Raw genomic sequence first — 21,365 nt, 5'->3', positions numbered from 1 at the left:
ATGCTATTACTACCAATGGTAGGGTTATCCACTATTGAGAGAATTCTATTGCTGATTTGGAATTAGCCTGTTGGTGGTTCAGTATATTCCAGTAGAAATTGCTTAGCATAATGAGAACCTCATATATGAAATTTGTATACATTGGGTAACATAAATTAGGTAACTTGCCTTCTAATATTAAATTTGTGAGTTCGATAGATGTCTAAAATTGATTGGAACTCAGAGAACACTCGAGTGTTGTGTATGTTGTTTGCCGAACAAGTTGAAAAAGGAAATCGGCCAAACACACACTTAAATGCACTTGGTTATGCTGAGGTTGAGAAAGAGTTTAAAGAAAGGACTGGAATTGTGGCTACCAAGGTTCAGATCAAGAACAAATGGGACAACTTGAAGGAAGATTTCAAGGCATGGAAGAAACTAATGCTAAGGCAAACAAGGACTGGTTGGGATCCTATAAAAAAGACTATTGCTATGGATGATGAATGGTGGGAAAAAACTAGAGATGTAAGTTGGTTCAAAAATTTTGCTATATTTGTTTTACATATGTCAAATCTGTTGGTAATACTTATAATAATATGTGTTGTTTTGCTTATTTCAGGACATTCCGGGTTGTGGAAAGTTCAAAAAGAAGGGCCTTGAGAATGAAGATGAATTAGCTAAGTATTTTCCTAACATCACTAATATTGGTATTGATCATTGGTCTTCTCATGTTGTGAATGTTGAAGCAACCCAAAATGTTGATGAGACACAAGATGAGGCAACCAATTTTGAGCCGCAAGATGATGATTTCATTCCTGCAACACAGGAGGAGGATATTGGTATTTCTCCTCCATCTGCGAGAGGCAAGAGATTGGCTAGGCCTGTTGAAAGTAGTGGCAAGAAGGTGAAGTCTCGAAATGCACTTCTAATTCAAGAAGCAGTAACAAGTATGGCAAGTTCAGCCAATGAATATGTTTTGAAGAGACATGGAAAATACTCTATTGATGAAGTGACGGAGGTTGTGATTGCTTGTGGGGCTGGCTATGATAGCAATGAACATTACATTGCGTCTGAACTGTTTGTGAAAAAGGAGCAAAGGGAGATGTTCATGACCTTGTCTACTAATGAGATTAGGTTCAATTGGCTTAGGAGGAAGTACAATGATAAATATGAAAAGTAGAAATGGTAGTGAGAGTGATGTTATCCTACATTTTATTTTTATCACATGTATGCTACATTTTATTTTCTTGTAGTTCATTTATGTATGGCAAGTGTATATTACATTTCATTTATGTTAATGTTCATAGATGTCTTCAAGTGAGTCTGATGATTCTAGTGATGGGGATTTTTTTTTAAAATGGTTGAGAGCAGTGCTAAACTAGCACAAAGTTGTCATGACTTGTATATGGACAAGGCACCGCTGAGGTTCATGTTTTCACAACAAAGTGGAATAGGGCTGATGGAGATGGTAAACACTCCAGGGGAGTCTCATCGAATGCTTCGGATGAATAAGGTTATTTTTCATGATCTTCATGATGTGTTGGTTGAGAGGTACGGATTAAAACCATCGAAACACATGAATACATATGAAATGTTGGCCATTTTCTTATTCACATGTGGTGGGTGTGAGTCAAATAGAAGAAGACAAAATAAGTTCAAACACTCAGGTGAAACCATTAGTAGAAAATTTCATGAAGTTCTAGATTGTGTGGTTGCTATGGCACAAGATTTCTTGAGACCAATAGATCCTAATTTTTGCAATGTGCACAAGAGGATTAGGAATGACAAGACAGAATATCCACATTTTAAGGATTGCATTGATGCACATGGAACCCATATTCTTGTATCTTTATCACCTGAAGAACAAGTGAGATATATTGGTAAGACTGGAATTGCAACTCAAAATGTGCTTGCCGTTTGTGATTTTGATATGCGCTTCACGTATGTGGCTGCAGGTCAACCGGGTTCGTTGCTTGACACTAGTGTATTGTACCATGCATTGGAAGTAGATGTAGATGTCTTCCCACATCCTCCTCAAGGTAAATATTTTTGCTTATGTTCTTTTTCATATTTGTATGCATAAACTTATCTTGTTTTACTTATGTGCAGGCAAGTACTATGTTATATATGCGGGCTATCCTAATCATCCGGGGTACCTTGCTCCATACAAGGGTGAAAGATACCACTTACCCGAGTGGCATCGAGGTATGGAACCAAATACTCCAAAAGAGAAGTTCAACCGTATACACTCATGTGTTCGTAATGTTATTGAGCGCTCATTTGGAATATTAAAAATGAAATGGCAAATCCTTTACAAGATGCCCAGTTATTCAATGGTCACAAAAAAGAAGATTGTTGCCGCTACCATGGTCCTACACAATTTCATATGTGAACATGCTAGTGTTGATGTGGACTTTGCTAATTTTGATAGAGATCCTACCTACATGCCTACTATTCCGGATAGGTACAACAAGTATTATGTGTCTCAACATGCCTCCGATGCATCAACTTCGGAATCAAGCTTTGTGACTATGGACACCTTTCGTGATAGTATGGCTACATCCATCGTCCTAGTATGGAATTAGTGCAATGATTATTGTAACGACCTTATTTTGGAACTATGAACTTATTTCGTAATTTCGGTTCTAGGCAAATGACATGTAATTTTTTATTATTTTGGACTTCACTACATGTACTTTCATTTCATATTTGCCAGAAGTAGTTCATGTCAAACTAGGGGTAAGAATGGTAATCTACCCTCAAACTCCTCTTTTCTGGAGCTGGGGACACCCTCCCAACCAAACACCCTCATCAGACAGCTCCAACTCTACCCAGAGCTGGCTCCACCTGGAGTTCTGGAGTGAAGTAGCTCCACTTGGAGTTCTGGAGTCATGCCAAACAGGGCCTTTCTCATGACTTTTTGGTTCATTATTTGTTTTCTGTTATTTCCATCGCATACTTTATGTTCATTGTTATAGACACAAATGTTCATGCTCCTATTTATGCTATCGTTTATGTCATATTTTATTTTATATTTCAGATTAAAATAAACTATAAAATGCCTATAATTCCAACATATGTAACACGTGATGAGTCAGGTTCCACTAGGCCAAAAAAGATTTGTGCTGGCTCATGAAATTTTCAGTACTGGCGCGCAATATTGGTAGGGGTGGGCAGAATACCTGAGGCCTAAACCTGAAAAACCCGAGCCCGAACCTGAAAAACCTTGAGCTCGAAAAACTCAAAGGCTACCTCAGGTTTTCGATCCAGAAACCCGAAATTATTACGGGTAAATCGGGTTTGGAACCCTGATACCTGAAAACCGTGAACAATACAAACTTCCAGGTAGGCCCAACACAGCAGCCCAAGTGTCCAACCACTCAAACATTTCATTTCAGCCTAGCACCCTAGCGGCCTAGCCCACCAGGCACCAACCACTGCACCCCACGTCCCCACTACACGTCTACACTACCCCAAAAGCTAGAACCCCAGCCGCAATTGTTCCTCCCAAGTCCCAACACCTTCCCCTATCCTCCTCCACTCCAGGGGCCACCGGACCGGCGGTGACTCTGGAGGAGGCTGTGGTGGCGGCGGCGGCAAGGTGGCCCCACGGTGGGCGCCCATGAGGGAGGGGCTCTGGACGCAGATCCAGCGGCGCAGTGGCGGGAGACGGACCCAGGCTGCGGAGGAGTGGCGGCGGCTCCGACCTGTGTCTTGGGACTGGGCAGAGGTAGCGGGCGCGATGGCTGCCGGGGCGCGCCATGGACGGAGACGCGACTGGGGTGGCCTATGGATGGGTGGCTGAGGTGGTGGTGGAATGGTCCTCCAGCTCCAGGCGCCGCCTAGGTTTGTTTCTTCAATTTGTGGGGGATTTGTTGGAATCAATTGATGGATTGTTCTTCCTTCCATGTAATCTCTATATGCGAATGAATTTAGTTTGAGTTTTCAAATTCGTTCCCCTTGAGGAATGAGGAATTTTTTTCTTTGCTGTGCAATGGTCGGGCAATTCGGGAGTACCCGAACCTGAACCCAAATTGTCGGGTACCCGAAATGTCGGGTTCTTGTTTTTTGGAGCAAATCTCGGGTATTGATTTTGAAAACCTGAATTTTGGAAAACCCGAACAACCCGACCTGAACTTTTCGGATAACCCGAATGCCCACCCCTAAATATTGGCACCCACCAGCAAAAAAAAGGGTCTGGGCCCATTCCGTCAATATCCGCGGGCACAAATGCTTTTCAATTTATATGGATGGAAAGGAAAAAAATCAACTAGTTAAAAACTTTGTTTTACATATCATGATATACTTTTAACATATATTAGACTACCTATATGTTGTTCCGTAGGCGTTGCAAAAAATTATATGTGATTTACTATTTTCTAAGGTTTAAATGATTATAAGGATGTTTATTGGAATTAATAAGTATTTGAACTAAAATTTTCACAAGTAACATAAAAAAATTCAAAAAGGTCCATGAAAGATTCACAAAGTCCGTGTTTTTTTAACTCAAACCATGAAAGTCCATGCAAGATTCACGGAGTTTTTAAGTACATTTATCAGTTCTATTAAAATTTTAAGTGAAAATAAATTCTAATACTATTAAAACATGGTCAAAAATATATAAATTGGTATGGAATGCTTTTATGAGTTCACTTGACATAAAAGTTTCAATATGTTATAAAAAAATTGGACTATATATTGTTCACAAAGGTATACTTCACCTACAACAAGTGAGGCTTTAAGCTTGAGAACTAACTTAGCAAAAAAAAGTATCATATATATCCCAATATAATTTTTACATCCATGAGACTATATATATACTTGTTCACAAAAGTTTCAAAAAGTTTTCAGTTGTTGCATTAAAAAATTAAAAAAGAAAATAAAAATATAGGTAGATTTATACTGGCGGACGATGGTGTCACCCGCCAACACAAAGATCAAAAACATTTCGTGACGCAGAGTGGGCAACGAAAAAAATGGCGGGCATCAGACCCCTACATCTCCCTTATCTCCTCTTATTTCTCTAGGAGCAGGCACCAGCAGGGCGGGCATCAACCCCATACTTCTTCCTTATCTCCTCTTATCTCTACAGGAGAAGGCACCAGCGGGAGCAGCGGCTGTGCTGATGGGTCGAGGGCACTAGGGGTGGCGCGCCCGAGCAGAGGCATCGCGACCGGTGGACGTGGGTGCCGGTGAGAGCGGCAGCCGATGGGGCAGGCCCGTGAGCGTGGGGACCGGCACGCCCGATTGGATGCAACGGTGGCCGACGTGCGTGGAGACCAGCGTGTGCGGGCGGTGTCAGGTGCTCTTTCCCTTATCTGTTCCTTTCTCTCATCCTCTCCCTCTCTCTACCTTATCTGTTCCTTTCCTCTCCGGTGGGAGGGTGAGCTTGAGCGGCGCCCAAGGGTGGGTGCCGAGGGCGAGCTCCGGCGGCGGACGCCAAGGCCGAGCTCCGACGGTGCGCCCAAGGGCAGGCGTCGAGGGTGAGGTCCAGCAGGCGAGTGCCGAGGGCATGCTCCGACGGCGTGCGCAAGGGCGAGCGTTGAGGGTGAGCTTCGGCAGGTGCGCAAGGGCGGTGTGGGACTGACGCGACCGGCCGGCGTGAGGTCAGTCGGCCAGCGGGGCCTGACGCGGGCGGACGGGTGGCCGGCGGGCGCATGGGCTGGCGAGAGGACAGTCAACCGGCGAGCACAAGGGTCACTGCGGCTGGTCGGCTGGAACAGCCTCCAGGAATCACATGGACTGGCGGCTGGCGAGGGAAGGGACCGTCAGGGGCAGCCCCAACCAAGCTGCAGCTGGCGCGGGCGACGACAGAGAAGGAGTGTGGAGTCGCGGGACGGTGGTGCGGCCGCGGTTGCGGCAGCAAGAGCGGCTATGGCCAGCTTTTTTTTATTATCCTAAAAATATCTTTGCTGGTGGGCTATCTAAGCACCCGCTAGTGTAAATTGGAACTGGCGGGTGGATACTCGCCAACACAAAGATCATTTGTAACGACAGGGAGTTGCTGGTGGGTGCGGAACCTGTCAGGAAAAACCGATTTTGACCAGTAGCGAAAATGTTTTCACGCGTAGTGTTCTGTAGCCGCCGGTAATGGCTCGTGTTATTCTGTCTCGGAAACCGAACATTCTAGCGGTTGGCAAGATGCATATGCATTGCCCGTTACCATCAACCTTTATCGCACGCACTGCCGTAGGAAATATAACTACATGTCACCCGTCAGAGTCCTACGGAACCAGATCAGGATACCGCGCAGCCTTTCCACCAAAAACCCCAGCCGGACGCGTGTGTTGGCCGGCGAACTGAGCGCGCAGCGCATCCGAGCGGAGCCGTCGCGGCCGCGCACGGGGGGCCGAGAGGGACGCGCGCGCGGGCACACGACTGGCGCAGCCGTTCCTTTCCAGCTTCACGTGAAGCGCCCAGCGACTGGTGAGGTGTGGATGGCCTCGCGTGCAGCGTGCACAGGGCCCTACCCCCTCAGGGCCCTACCCCCTCCCTACTAGCTAGTCTACCTAAGTGGGGCCGCCGCCGGCGTATATACCAAGATGTGGGATAGATCCGGCCGGCGAAGGCGACCCCTGTCGGCCGGCTGGCTGCCGCTGGTCCTCCCTGCCTGCGCGTCCTCCTTTGTAGCTGCGCGCCTGCGCTGTGCTCTACAGCTGGGCTCCTCCACTTCAACTGGGCCTGGCCCTTGAGCCATGGTTGACTGACTCCTTGCAGCGGTGCAGGTCAACAGTGATGAGCAATGCATGTGCCGCGATACCAGTAGATTGAACTGAAGAATTAAATAAACCGAATTCCAACTTTTATATATATATATATGTATGTATGTATATGTATGTATGTATAGCGGCTATACACCTCTTTCCTTTTCACTAGAAACTTTGGTGCGGCGTTACCACGCTTCACTTGATTGAGCTAGAGTACGGAAAAAACTATCTGACTAGCCGCGCAAGCGCATTAGTGCGCGACCGATCCAGCCTACTAGTGTTCAGTGGGAGGGAGGTAGGTTGTAGTGAATCGTGTTCTTTTTTTCATCTCTAAAAAATATGATAATTTTTAAATGGAGTGTCTATTTTATTTTCCGTTTGTACCACTATGTTTCTTATGATGATATGATGTCCATGTCCATATTTTTTAAATATTTTTTATTTATTGACAACTTATATTAAATATGTAGTAGCTATTTATGTATTAGGTGTGTAGCGACTTTTGCATAAACCTCTCAACAAATTATGAACATAAATTGCTGGAAAAGTAAGTTGTACTATCATATTGTTTACGTGCGTCAAGTATCTAAATAAGTCGTCACATTATCTATAAAGTTACTACCAGCATACTACATAAGTGTCTACGCATAAGTTATTACACTATCCTTACATGCATTATTTGTCTCTACATAAATTTTTACTAGACAAGTAGACATACGGTATAGATTAGATGTTGCTACATAATCTCCATATAAGCTAATTACAACTTATGTATAAAAGTTATCTCATAATCCATACATAAGTTATCATACAAACTGTACATAAGTTACTAAAATACAATCAATATAAGTTGCCAGTGACATAAAAATACTTCAAAACATATCAAATATCAAATATAGATCTTATTTTGTAAATCTCATTATAACGAACACAATGGTGCAAACGGAATGGAAAACAATTCTTGCATGCGAGAGTTATATGCGATTAAACAAAACGAATCAAAATCTTATTGAAGCCATGATGTAGATGGAAAGCAACGGATACTATTTTCTTTGATAAATCTTCCAACCGTGAGAGCCTCTAGTTGCTTACTAGAGTGGGATGAAAGCGGTCGGGAACGGTCGGGAAAATACTCTAACCATTCCCGCTACTATATTTTTTATGCGGGAACGGGAACGGGAAGGCCGGTCGGGAAAGCGAAACGGGAACGGAAACGGGAAGGCCGGTCGGGAAAGCGAAATCGGAAATACGGGATGTCGGAAACGATACATTTCGATCGGGAAAAAGTCAATAACGATCGGGAATCGGTAATCCAAATCGGGAACGTCGACGCACATAACCACTTCAACCATTCAACTTAACACTAAGGTTACAACCATGTATAATACATAGGCAAATTGCACCGTTGGTAAGTATATAACACTAACACTAGTGACTTGTTATGTTTGTGTTGCACATATTCATGCATGAGTAAGCGACCTATGATATTTTACGTGGCATATGCTAATAAAACAACAGCAGTGAGTTAACTTTTTAATTGTCATGAAATACTTCAAAAAACTAAATGAGAGACTTGTAAAGAAAAAAGGAAAGCGCACATGCATACTTCAGCTTATCTACGAGGAACGAGTTCAACGAAAAAGCAGAAGTGGCTGGTTGCGTCCACATCCAATAGGTATTCTTGCAGCATCAAATCATTTAGCATATGTTGTAGACACAACAAAAAAAAATTTAAAAAAAGGAAAATGCACATGCATACGCATGGCCTTAGCGGCGTGTGCAGTGCTCAGCTCGCTTTACCTTGGTAATGGCCCATTATGGCCCAGCGCGCACAGCAGCAGCAAGCACCACTACACCAGTACACCAGGCGCACACTGAAGTTTAAAACCACCTCGCGGAGCCAGCTAGGGAGGGGGCGAGCCGGCGCTTTTATTAATTGGACTCCCGGCCTCCGGAGAGCGCCAGGCTTTCATCGAGAGCTCCTTGGTCTCTGACCTGAATTGATGAGATGAGGTAATAATACAAAATAAAATTTAATATACGGGAAAAGCGGGAATTTTCCTGTTAAAAAATAAGATCCGTGAATTCGGTCGGGAAACAAGCCCAACCGATTCCGGTCCCGGATCCCGCCAACCGATTCCGGTCCCGGATCCCGCCAAATTTTCCTGTTTTTTGCCGGATTTATTCGGTTACCGATAATTTGATATCTGGTTGGGATAATACGGCATTCGGTGCCGGTCGGGACGGGAATTTCCCATCCTGTTTTCATCCCGAAGTACGTGTCAGAAGATGATAGAGGTCGCGCAATAGTTTTTCGGTGTGACAGGTCGCGCCTTAACGTAGTCCCTAGTGTTGTATAAGTGTATTGATTGTGTTGTATAAGTGTATTGATTCTGAAGTTGCTTAAGTGATCGACTTTTATGATTAGAGAAGAAAACAATACGTTGAGAAAGGATCGCATGGTTGTATAGAGAGACACTAGATAAAAAATAAATTAATCGCTGATTACAATTTTAGACATTATTTTTTCCACTTTAGCCATCCCAGGCTCAGTTCTAACATCATAATTAACAATTGAATCATGGTTAATTAATATGAACATATGATCACCATGTAAAGGATTTATTTTTTTCTTAAGGAATGGGTGATCAAATTACTCACAGGAATCCCCAGATGTTCTTCAATTTTCAACACCGCAGCAGCTCCTTATAGTACAGGTTCGATGTGCACACCGTTTTCTCATGCCACTTTCCAAAAGTGAGGTTTGATCCGGGTGTGTCACATGCCAAAGACTCGAAGAGGTATCAAGGCTTCCTGTTATCGTTAGCGTTGCTACTCATCAGCATTCAGTAACTTGAAGATATATTAGACAAACAGAGAAACGATCACCCCTAATCATTTGGCAAAAGAAATTATCCACAGCTGCCTGAATTGCTCAATAGGATGCAATTCAGGAAAGGTGGGAGTGGGACACGTTGACCTGCAGGCACTCGAGACCATTCAGCTCGCCCCTGGCATCCGCTGGCATCACCGTTGATTTTGCGGCCGGTGCCCCATGGGCCATGGCACTGGCCTTCTCTGTCATAGATGCTGAAGGAGAACCAGCACGGAGCAGAGATGAGCAGAGATGGGCATGTGTACATGCGAGCCGGTTCATGGTGGTGCTGCGCCGCGTTTTGTCGAGCGAGCCACAGTCGCGGGAGGTGAGGCAAAAGGACACCAGCTCGGGCTTGCCCCGCGCCACCGCCGCAACTTGGGCATCTACACGCGCGGCTGCCGCTACCTGCCTTCACTGGCGGAGCCAAGGCCCGGCCACCCTGGGTTGTTGCCCAGGCTCTTGCGCATTAGGCCCAAAGGTCAGCGCTGAGGCCTGAGGCCCAAACGCATAAGAGTCCATGGGTAGAGCCCCTGTCGCTACTTGCCTACTTCCGCTAATCCCAGTCGCTCCAACTCCTAGTGACTGAGGCACCGAGCCATCGCACGTCCACCCATCAAGCGCCGCCGCACGGAGGATCCGAGGAGACGCCATTACTCCATGGCAGGGAGGCCGAAGCGAAGCGACGACCTCAACCCCAATTGGTTCCCAGGTCCGCCCTAACTCCAATCTGTCTCTCTGCCCCTTTGGTCCTCAATCAATCAGTCTCCAATCGATTTAAGCCTTCGCATAGCACCGAGCCAGCGGTGCCAGGGGAGCGGGCGGGAGAGGAGGACGCGCACGGAGCCGAAGAACGGGACGCGGGTGGATGGGGTGGTGACGCGCCGACACCGTCGGGGTCGTAGACGAGGCTCATCCGGTCCTCAAAGCAGGGGACCTAGCTAGCATCAAATTGGAGGTAGTGGAGCTCATCCGCGCCGCTTTCGATTTCTAGAGGATTGGTAATTAATTTGAATAATTTTAGTTATCTAATATACTAATATGCATAGGTTAATTTCAGTTATCTAATTTGTGCAGGTTACATTTTTTTATTTAGGGATGAGGTGTTTTTTGGTTGACAAAAGGACCTCTCATGCTTATGCTGGACTTGAAAGAAATCCAAACATAGAAGAGCCACACATGGACAATTTCACCAGTGAGTTTAATCCTAATTAAATTGTATGTGATCCAGCTCTTAGAAAACAAATATATGAGTATGCCCCTGAAATTCAAGACCAAGCTAGGAGAGCATACATATTGAAAGGTCCATCACAACCAACAAATATATTGAAAGTTCTAGGTTCAAGGAGCTTCTCAGTGGGTTGGTATAAGAAATATAATTGGTTAGAATATAGTGAATCGAAAGATGTTGGTTATTGATTTTATTGCTTCCTTTTCAAGCATCCGGAGAGGGCACAACATTTTGGTTATGATGTATTTAACAAAATTGGCTGAAGATACTTGAAACATGCATACAAAGCATTACCTGAACATGTTGGTGGTGTAGGTAGTGCTCACAACAAGTGCGTTCAAAAATATGATGACTTTAAAAATCAAAGACAAGAGTGTGCAGAGAGTATTAAATAGAGCTAGTAAAGAATCGCAAGAATTATATCAAACTTGTTTAACTTCTACTTTACGATGTTCAAGATATCTCTTAAAGCAAGGTCTAGCTTTTCGTGGGCATGATGAATCTTCTTCCTCTTTGAACAAAGGCAATCTTCTAGAGTTGATAGATTTTCTAAAAGACAACAACGAAGAAGTCAGGAATGCCTATGATCGAGGTGGCTTAAATTCTAAGATGACTTCTCCTGATATCCAAAAGGATTTTGAAAGGTGTTGTGCAGAAGAAATAACTGAAGCAATTATGGAAGAGATTGGTAACAGGCCATTCTCTGTTCTCATTGATGAATCACGTGATATATCAGTAAAAGAGCAAATGGCTGTTATTTTAAGGTTAGCAACTAGTATATTGTGTCGGTTCTATTATAGTTGTATAATCTGTACAATATTCAGTTTTATTAGTATTTTGTTTAATTGTTGCACTGCTGTAGGTATGTGAATTATAAAGGGTATGTTGTTGAAAGATTTCTTGCTCTTGTACATGTCAAGGAGACTACAGCTGATGCATTAAAGGAAGCATTGCTTGCGGTTCTTGACAGGAACAAATTATCAGTTTCTCGGATACGAGGGCAAGGATCTGATGGGGCTTCGAATATGAGAGGTGAATTTAATGGACTGCAAAAAAAAGATTCTAGATGAAAACCCGTATGCATTCTATGTCCACTGTTTTGCCCATCAGTTACAGCTAGTTGTTGTTTCTATTGCGAATTGTTGCTCTTCTGTCAATGATTTCTTTGAGTATATATCTTTGATTGTGACCACAACAAGTACATCTTGCAAGAGAAGGGACACACTAATTGACAACTAGCGTCAAAATATTCTGAGGTCTATTGAAACTGGCGAGGTACCTACAAGAAGAGGCTTGAATCAGGAAACTGTCCTTGCTAGGCCTGGGGATACTAGATGGGGTTCACTCATGTTACTTTGGTTCGCTTGTCTCAAATGTGGGACTCAGTGATAAAGGTCCTTCAAATAGTTAATGAAGATGCACGAGTGCCAAATCAAGCAGCTGGTTTGATACAAAAAATGGAATGCTTTGAATTTGTTTTTATTATGGTGCTTATGTTAAAGTTGCTTGGCATCACAAATGAGCTCTCACACGCCTTGCAAACAAAAGGTTTCAATATTGTTAATGCTCTTGAGGTTAGTTCTTATCCAGCTGTTCCCTTTCTTTCTTACAATATTGCTTTTCTCACAATATTACTGTTCCGTTTGATGTTAATCTGATTGCAATATATACTTCAATTGTAGCTTATCCATGACGTAAAAGCTCAATTTAACACCATGAGAGAAAGTGACTGGGATAACTTATTTGATGAGGCAGGACAATTTTGTGATGTGAATGGTATTCCTATTCCAAATATGGCCGAGGAAATACCAGTGAGGGGTCGTTCAAGGAGGGATGGATTTACCATTACTAATCTTCATCATTATCGTGTTGGGATTTTCTATGTTGTTCTTAATAAAATATGTGCTGAGATGAATCATCGGTTTAGTGAAGTCACGACGGAGCTATTGATGTGCTTTTCTTGTCTTGATCCAAAGAACTCTTTCTCTAGTTTTGATGTCAACAAGCTGGCTCGGCTTGCTGAACTTTATGATGAGGATTTCTCAAATCATGATCGTGGAGTCATAAGGGGACAATTGGAGACCTATATTCTTCATGTAAGTAGGCATGCTGCCTTTGCTAATTACAAAGATATTGCAAGTTTGTCCCAAAAAATGGTTGAAACTAAAAAATATTTTCTTTTTTCATTGGTCTACAAGCTCATTGAATTGGTATTGTTGGTGCCGGTGTCAACAACAACTGTTGAAAGGGCTTTCTCAGCTATGAAGACTATCAAGTCTAAATCTCACAATAAGATTGCTGATGATTGGTTCAACAACTTGATGGTGTGCTATATTGAGCGAGAACTATTCAATTCACTTGATGAAGCTACTATTCTTCGGCGGTTTCAAAACTTGAAGAGTCGCAAGATGCAGCTGCCTTGTAACCGTGCTCATGTGCAGCCGTAGTTACCAAATAGCTACCAAATAGCATTTAGGTTTATCTTTTGTGTTTCATTATCTAAGTCTTGAAATTGTGTATAAAAAATCATTTTAATATTTTAATTTGAGTCTATCATGGTTTCCTAATATTATATGTATGTTATATAATATACTCATGTGCATTGCTTTTCATTATTAGCTCGGCTTATTGCCTCGCCCAGGCTCTCTAAAATTCCTAGCTCCGCCACTGCCTGCCTTGTCGACTGTCTAGCGAGGAACCATCCCAATGCCGTGGCTAGTAAGGCGGTGAACAAAAGCGCGGCCGCAGCCAAGAGGAGCAGCGGCGGCACGCTCGCGTCCATGGTCGTGTCCATTAGACTCCTGGGTGGCTGGGTGGCAGCGAGAGGCGTGGAGCAACGAGAGAGGTCGTGTGAGCAGGAACGGAGGCAACAGGATCAGCTCAGCACGGGAGATTGCAAGTGATGATGTGGGATTGCGTGGGACGGCGTGATGGCTCTAGAGGGACGGGTGTTCTCCCGAACGATCTGGAGATCCCTAGCGACTGAGGCACTGAGCTCGTGCTGCAACTGCCCTATTCAACTCGTGCTGCTTCGCCGTTGACGTGGCAAAATGAGCGCCCGATTATGGTTCGATTCCCTGACCAAGATTTGTCTTCTAGAGATCGCACTACTAGCTTATATATGCTAACCCTGTTTGGATACCCCTTCTAAAGTTTAGCACCTATCACATCGGATGTTTGAATCTAATTAGGAGTATTAAATATAGACTAATTACAAAACTAATTGCACAGATGGAGTCTAATTCGCGAGACAAATCTATTAAACCTAGTTAATCCATGATTTGACAATGTGGTGCTACAGTAACCATTTGCTAATGATGGATTAAATAGGTTAATAGATTTGTCTCATGAATTAGCACAAGGTTCTGTAATTAGTTTTATAATTAGCTCATGTTTAGTCTTTCTAATTAGCATCCGAACATCCGATGTGACACTACTAAAGTTTAGCACCTAGTATCCAAACACCCCTAAGATTCCCATGCATAGTGCCTACATTTTCCTAGCTCCTTTTCGTCTTGCAAAAGAAAAGGAATAACGACATCTTATTACGATGTTACAGCTCTGCACTTCCACACAACGCAAAGACATGTCTTCGATCCGTGGGTTACCATCCAACCAAATATTCGTGCCTAAGTTTGGCGTTAGTTGTTTCTGAGCATCTCCAACAGCATGTGTAAAACTCATGATCTAAAAACAATTTTAGGTATAGGATAGAGAAAAGTTTAGATACTTCAGAGTTGCCTTCTCCAACAGCATATCTAAAACTGGTGACCTATAATACTTTCAAGCACTCTACAAACTTGACTTATCTCCTTCCTAACCTCCCTCCTCGCGCGTTACTGCTCTTTTCTTCCCCTCATCACCGCCGCCACCTCCTGCCTTGCCCCTGCGCCACTCTTCTTCTTCTCCATCACCCCGGTGCCACTTCTCTCCCACGCTAGCCCGCCACCGCTCTCCCATACTCTCCCAGCTGCTCTCTGCCCACCTGGCGGTACGTGCTCGCCCGCTACTGGTCCAGCAGAGCTCGCCCGCGCGACGTTGCTGCTGGGCCAACAGAGGTTGTCCGTGCGGCGGTGCTCGCCCACCCGTTCCATAGCTGGGCCGGTAGCACTGACCCGTGTGCCGGCATTACAGGGTGGGCAGAGCTCACCCCTCAAGCTCCTCTAGCAGCCAAATAGACAAGCCGCCCCCCCTGTAGCCCCCTCCATGAGGAAATCGAGGAGCATTGCCCTCATCCGTGTAGGATCTGGCTGAGGCGGCGTGATTGCGGGCCTGATGTTGATCTTTAGACCCGACAACCTACCGAGGGGGTACCCGAGGTAGTATTTTATGCGTTGGGCTCGTCGAGATCAGGAACTCGAAGGTGAACTCGAACACACGATTTAGATAGGTTCAGGCCGCTTAGATTGTGTAATACCCTATGTCCTGTGTGTTGGTTGTATTGTATTGATTGAACTTGTTTGGAGGGGTCCCTGCCTCGCTTTATATTGCTGGGAGCAGGGTTACATGTCGGTTGTTTACAAAAATACCAGTCGGAATCGATAAGTGAGTCCTACTCTAATTGCTACGAGTAGTTTCCTAATCCTCGACTAGTTCTTATCCACCATGTAGACCACGCCATCCTGCACCGTAGTCGTAGGGATACGAGGTAGGCTACACTAGCGCAAATCAAAATTTTCTACCACGTAAACCAGGAAAACTGTCGTTTAAGGATCACGGGATTACCACTCGACGCACTGGTGCGGAAGATGTAGATTCGCGTCGATGCAGCGCAGTCGATCAGCGTAGTCATACGTAGTCGATCATGTCGACGTCCAGCAGCTCCTCAGCAGCTCGTCCACGTGCAGCAAGATCGCCTCTGTGCCGAGGCTCGTCGTCGGCTCGTCGTGGCTCGTTGGTGACTCGTCGTGGCTCGTCGGCGGCTCATCATAGCTCGTCGGTGGCTCGTCCAAGTGCTGTAGGCGCAACATCTCCAAGGTATCCACACGTGCAGGGAGGAAGCGTCGCAAGCCGGACTGCTAGATCCGTGAGTTGCAACAGGCGAGGGCGTGGGAGGCGCGGCAGATGTGTTTCGCCAAAAAGGTGTAAACCCTAGGGCGCCCCCACCCCTCTATTTATAGAGGTTCCTAACAGGCCCCTGGGTCCAAGGTCCATTAGTACTTCTAACCCTAATCCAACTCGGATCACATCCGAATTGGGCTTCCAGCCCCTTAAGTGTGCGACCCTATGGGTTCGGATACGTATAGACATGGCCCGAGTACTCCTACTCGGCCCAATAGTCAGTAGCGGCCTCTAGCAAGACGTGCCAACTCCTATATGCACACCAAGATCATATCAGACGAACCATCACAATATTATATACATGCTATTGTTGGGATACGAGGTAGGCTACGCTAGCGCAAATCAAAATTTTCTACCGCGTATAACCAGGAAGAACTGCCGTATAAGGATCACGGGATTACCACTCGACGCACTACTGGTGCGGAAGATGTAGATATGCGTCGGTGCAGTGAAGACGATCACGTAGTCGTACGTAGTCGATCAACGTAGTCGTACGTAGTCGATCACGTCCAGCAGCTCCTCAGCAGCTCGTCCACGTGCACAGCAAGATCGCCTCCGGTGCCGCGGCTCGTCGTCGGCTTGTCGTGGCTCATCGGCGGCTCGTCGATGGCTCGTCCAAGTGCTGCAGGCGCAACACCTCCAAGGTATCCACACGTGCAGGGAGGAAGCGTCGCAAGCCGGACTGCTAGATCCGCGAGTTGCAACAGGCGAGGGCGTGGGAGGCGCGGCAAGTGTGTTCAGCCAAAAGGTGTAAAACCCTAGGGCGCCCCCACCCCTCTATTTATAGGGGTTCCTGATGGGCCTCTGGATCCGAGGCCCATTAGTACTCCTAAACCTAATCCAACTCGGATCAGATCCGAATTGGGCTTCCAACCCCTTAAGTGTGTGACCCTATGGGTTCGGATACGTATAGACATGGCCCGAGTACTCCTACTCGGCCCAATAGTCGGTAGCGGCCTCTAGCAAGACGTGCCAACTCCTATACGCATACGAAGATCATATCAGACGAACCATCACAACATAATATACATGCTATTCCCTTTGCCTCACGATATTTGGTCTAGCTTCAAGCCGACCGCTCTTTCTCGATCCTGTGATTCGGAATCCCTTTGTAGGTTAACTCTTAACCATACGTAGCATGGCCATGCATTTTCTGATCCGATCACTCGAGGGGCCCAGAGATATCACTCTCAATCAGAGAGGGGCAAATCCCATCTTGATTGACTATGTCTCATAGCATGCTTCTTGACAAACCCGAAAGCTACCTTTATAACTACCCTGTTACGGCGTAGCGTTTGATAGCCCCTAAGTAGGTCGATCCACATCTAGAATACATGCGACAATCTCAGGTCTAAGGACAAAGCGTATATGTTGTTTAAAGAGAGAACTACTTCTCGTGTTGGGTCAGTCCTAACACATGTCTCCACATGTGTCCACATTATTAGTTCAACATCTCCATGTCCATGACTTGTGAAACATAGTCATCAACTAATACATGTGCTAGTCTAATATTCATGTGTGTCCTCACATGAACTCCGACTAGGGACAACTTTAGAATAACCATACAAGTAAAGAGTTTCACATACAATTCACATAATTGCAAATCAATTCAAGTAGCCTTTAATGGATATTCAATGAACACAATATACAAATCATGGATACAAATGGAATATCATCATCTCTATGATTGCCTCTAGGGCATACCTCCAACAGTCTCCCACTTGCACTAGAGTCAATCTAGAAGGTACCTAATACCCATAGCTCTTACATGCGCATCATGCTTAGCCTGCGGGAGTGGTTTTGTCAACGGATCAGAAATGTTCAGATCCGTGTGTATTTTGCATATCTTGATCTCACCCCGGTTAACGAAGTCTCGAATGAGATGAAATCGCCGCATTACGTGTTTGTTCTTCTGGTGGTTCCTTGGCTCCTTTGCTTGCGCAATTGCCCCATTGTTATCACAGTAGAGATTCAATGGGCTGGACGCATTCGGGAACACACCAAGCTCAATCAGGAAATTCCTTATCCAAACACCTTCCTTCGCGGCTTCCGAAGCCGCGATGTACTCGGCTTCTGTCGTAGAATCGGCCACCGTCTCCTGCTTGGAACTCTTCCAACTAACAGCACCACCATTTAGCGTGAACACAAATCCTGATTGTGACTTTGAATCATCTCTGTCGGTTTGGAAACTAGCATCGGTGTAACCTGTTACAACGAGCTCCTCCTGACCTCCATAGACGAGGAACATATCTTTAGTCCTTCTCAAGTACTTAAGAATGTTTTTCACCGCTGTCCAGTGACTCTCACCTAGATCAGATTGGTGTCTACTTGTCATACTTAGCGCATATGAAACATCTGGGCGAGTACTTATCATTGCATACATGATAGATCCAATAGCCGAGGCATATGGCACTCTACTCATGCGATCCCGCTCATCAGCAGTCGAAGGACACTGAGTCTTGCTGAGATGTATGCCATGTGACATAGGCAAGAACCCTTTCTTTGCCTCTTCCATGCTGAACCGCTTCAACACTTTGTCAATATAAGTATCTTGGCTCAAACCTATAAGCCTTCTCGATCTATCTCTATAGATCTTAATACCCAGAATATATGCCGCTTCCCCTAAGTCCTTCATCGAAAAACTATTTTTCAGTGAAGTCTTTACGGACTCAAGCATAGGAATGTTATTTCCAATCAGCAATATGTCATCTACATATAAGATTAGAAATACTACAGAGCTCCAACTAACCTTCTTGTAAACACAAGACTGTTCTTCGTTCTTGGTGAAGTCAAACCCTTTGACCACTTCATCAAAACGAATGTTCCAACTCCTAGATGCTTGCTTCAATCCATAAATGGATCTTTGAAGCTTGCATACCTTTCCAGCATTTTTCGGATCGACAAAACCCTCAGGCTGTATTATATACACGTCCTCAGCTAGGTTTCCATTCAGGAAAGCTGTCTTGACATCCATCTCCCATATCTCATAATCGAAATATGCAGCTATAGCTAGAATAATCCGAATGGACTTAAGCATCACTACTGGCGAGAAAGTCTCATCGTAGTCAACTCCTTGAACTTGTCGAAAACCTTTTGCGACAAGTCGTGCTTTATAGATATGAACATTTCCATCCATGTCCTTTTTCTTCTTATAGATCCACTTGCACTCTATGGCTTTAACACCATCAGGCGGGTCAACCAAGTTCCAAACTTGATTGTCTCCCATGGACTCTATCTTGGATTGCATGGCACTCTGTCATTTTTCGGAGTCTGGGTCCATCATTGCTTCTGCATATGTCGCAGGCTCATCATTGTCCAACAATAATATTTCCCGCATTTCGTGGAGCCTTGCCGACCTTCGTGGTTGTGGCGGTGCTTCTCTTGGCATAGGTATCTCAACTTGTTCTGCTACGTTAGCATCACTCATTGATTCTTGCCCGATTGGCTCATCTTGAACTTCTTCAAGATGCACTGTCTTTCCACTCTTTTCTCCTTTGAGAAACTCTTTCTCTAGGAAAACCCCGTTCCGAGCGACAAACACTTTGCCTTCTGATCAGTTGTAGAAATAATATCCCAAAGTTTCCTTTGGATATCCCACGAAAATGCACTTATCCGACTTGGGTGTGATCTTGTCCGACTGAAGTCGCTTGACAAACACTTCACATCCCCAAATCTTTAGAAAAGACAAACTAGGAACCTTTCCAGTCCACATCTCATATGGTGTCTTAACTACGGATTTAGATGGTACCCTATTAAGTGTGAAAGCTGCTATTTCTAGAGCGTATCCCCAAAATGACAACGGTAGGTCCGACTGGCTCATCATTGATCGAACCATGTCTAACAAAGTTCGATTACGTCGCTCAGACACACCGTTTCTCTGAGGTGTTCCAGGCGGCGTAAGTTGTGGAACAATTCCGCAACTCTTTAGATGATTGCTAAACTCGTGGCTCAAATACTCGCCTCCACGATCAGATCGTAAGGCCTTAATTTTCTTGCCACGCTGATTTTCAACTTCATTCTGAAATTCCTTGAACTTTTCAAAGGTCTCAGACTTGTGCCTCATCAAGTAGACATAGCCATATCTACTAAAATCATCAGTGAAAGTTATGAAGTATTGGAATCCTCCTCTAGCCATCGTGCTCATTGGTCCGCATACATCACTATGTACAAGTTCCAACAAGTCTACTGCTCTCTCAGGAAAACCTGTGAAAGGCGTCTTGGTCATCTTGCCTAGCAAGCAAGCCTCACATGTCTCGTATGATTCAAAATCAAACGAAGTTAGAAGTCCATCAGAATGGAGCTTCTTCATGCGCTTATCACTTATATGACCCAAACGACAATGCCACAAGTAGGTAGGACTCAAATCATTAGGCCGAGGCCTTTTAGCACTTACATTACAGACAGGTGAACCATCAAGATTTAAAACAAATAATCCATTCACAATGGGTGCAAAAGCCATAAACATATTATTCTTAGAGATCACACAACCATTGTTTTCACTCGCAAATGAATAACCATCCTTCATCAAACATGAAGGAGATAAAATGTTTCGACTTAAACTAGGAACAAAATAACAATTATTCAACTCCATAATAAATCCTGACGGGAGGTGGAGTTGCATCGTCCCGACGGTCAAAGCAGCAACTCTTGCATTATTGCCCACGCGGAAATCAACTTCTCCTCTTTCCACGCTTCTACTTCTTATCATTCCCTGCATCGAATTGCAAATATGAGCAACCGATCCGGTATCAAATACCCAAGAATTAATAACTGTATCAGCGAGAAATATGTTGTCTATAACATAAACAACAAGCGTACCTGAGGTAGAAGTACTCTTACTTCCGCCGTTCTTCAAGGAAGCTAGGTACTGCTTGCAGTTTCTCTTCCAGTGACCAAGTTCATGACAGTAAAAGCACTCTTTATCTGGAGCAGGTCCAGCTTTAGCCTTGGGCGGTGGGTTTGGCTTGGACGTTCCAACCTTGCCCTTCTTCTTCCAAGAATTGCCCTTCTTCTTAAAGCTGGGCTTGTTCTGTATCGCCATCACATGGCTGGTACTAGCGCTTTTCTTGATGTCAGCCTCTGCTGTTTTAAGCATGCCACACAGCTCATTTAGACCCTTCTCCGTCCCATGCATATGGTAGTTCGAGATGAAGTTCCCATAGCTAGCCGGAAGAGATGAAAGAATGAAATCAGTGGCCAACTCTTGGCCCAGTGGGAAGCCTAGCTTCTCCAACCGTTGAGTGTAACCAACCATCTTGATTACGTGTGGTCCTACTGCTGCGCCTTCTGCTAGCTTGCTCTCAACAAAGGCCTCAGACACATTGAACCTTTCAGTCCTGGCCTGTGTTTGGAACATGTCTCTAAGCGCCACGATCATATCGTGCGCCTCATGGTTTGTTTCGAACTGCATCTGCAGCTCGGGTTCCATGCAAGCAAGCATAAGGCAGCTTACTTCGAGGTTAGCATCACATGCTTTCTTGTAAGCATTCTTAGCAGCAGCGGGTGCATCCTC

The 21,365-nt window shown here is 44.8% G+C and overlaps 1 protein-coding gene across 1 annotated transcript; it reads left to right on the top strand.

The window, feature by feature from the left end:
- Positions 1-471: 471 nt before the first annotated feature.
- On the top strand, positions 472-13,239 carry LOC117867054 (uncharacterized). The gene is made up of 7 exons (XM_072291365.1): positions 472-504; positions 599-997; positions 11,426-11,556; positions 11,655-11,751; positions 12,295-12,366; positions 12,475-12,888; positions 12,991-13,239. Exons 1-7 carry the CDS (start codon positions 472-474, stop codon positions 13,237-13,239), a joined length of 1,395 nt encoding a protein of 464 aa, XP_072147466.1.
- Positions 13,240-21,365: the final 8,126 nt, after the last annotated feature.

The sequence above is a fragment of the Setaria viridis genome, chromosome 1 (assembly GCF_005286985.2).
Source record: "Setaria viridis chromosome 1, Setaria_viridis_v4.0, whole genome shotgun sequence".
In the NCBI taxonomy this organism is placed as follows: domain Eukaryota; kingdom Viridiplantae; phylum Streptophyta; class Magnoliopsida; order Poales; family Poaceae; genus Setaria; species Setaria viridis.
The sequence above is the reverse complement of the archived record's forward strand: the minus strand, read 5'-3'. Positions and strand labels throughout refer to the sequence as shown.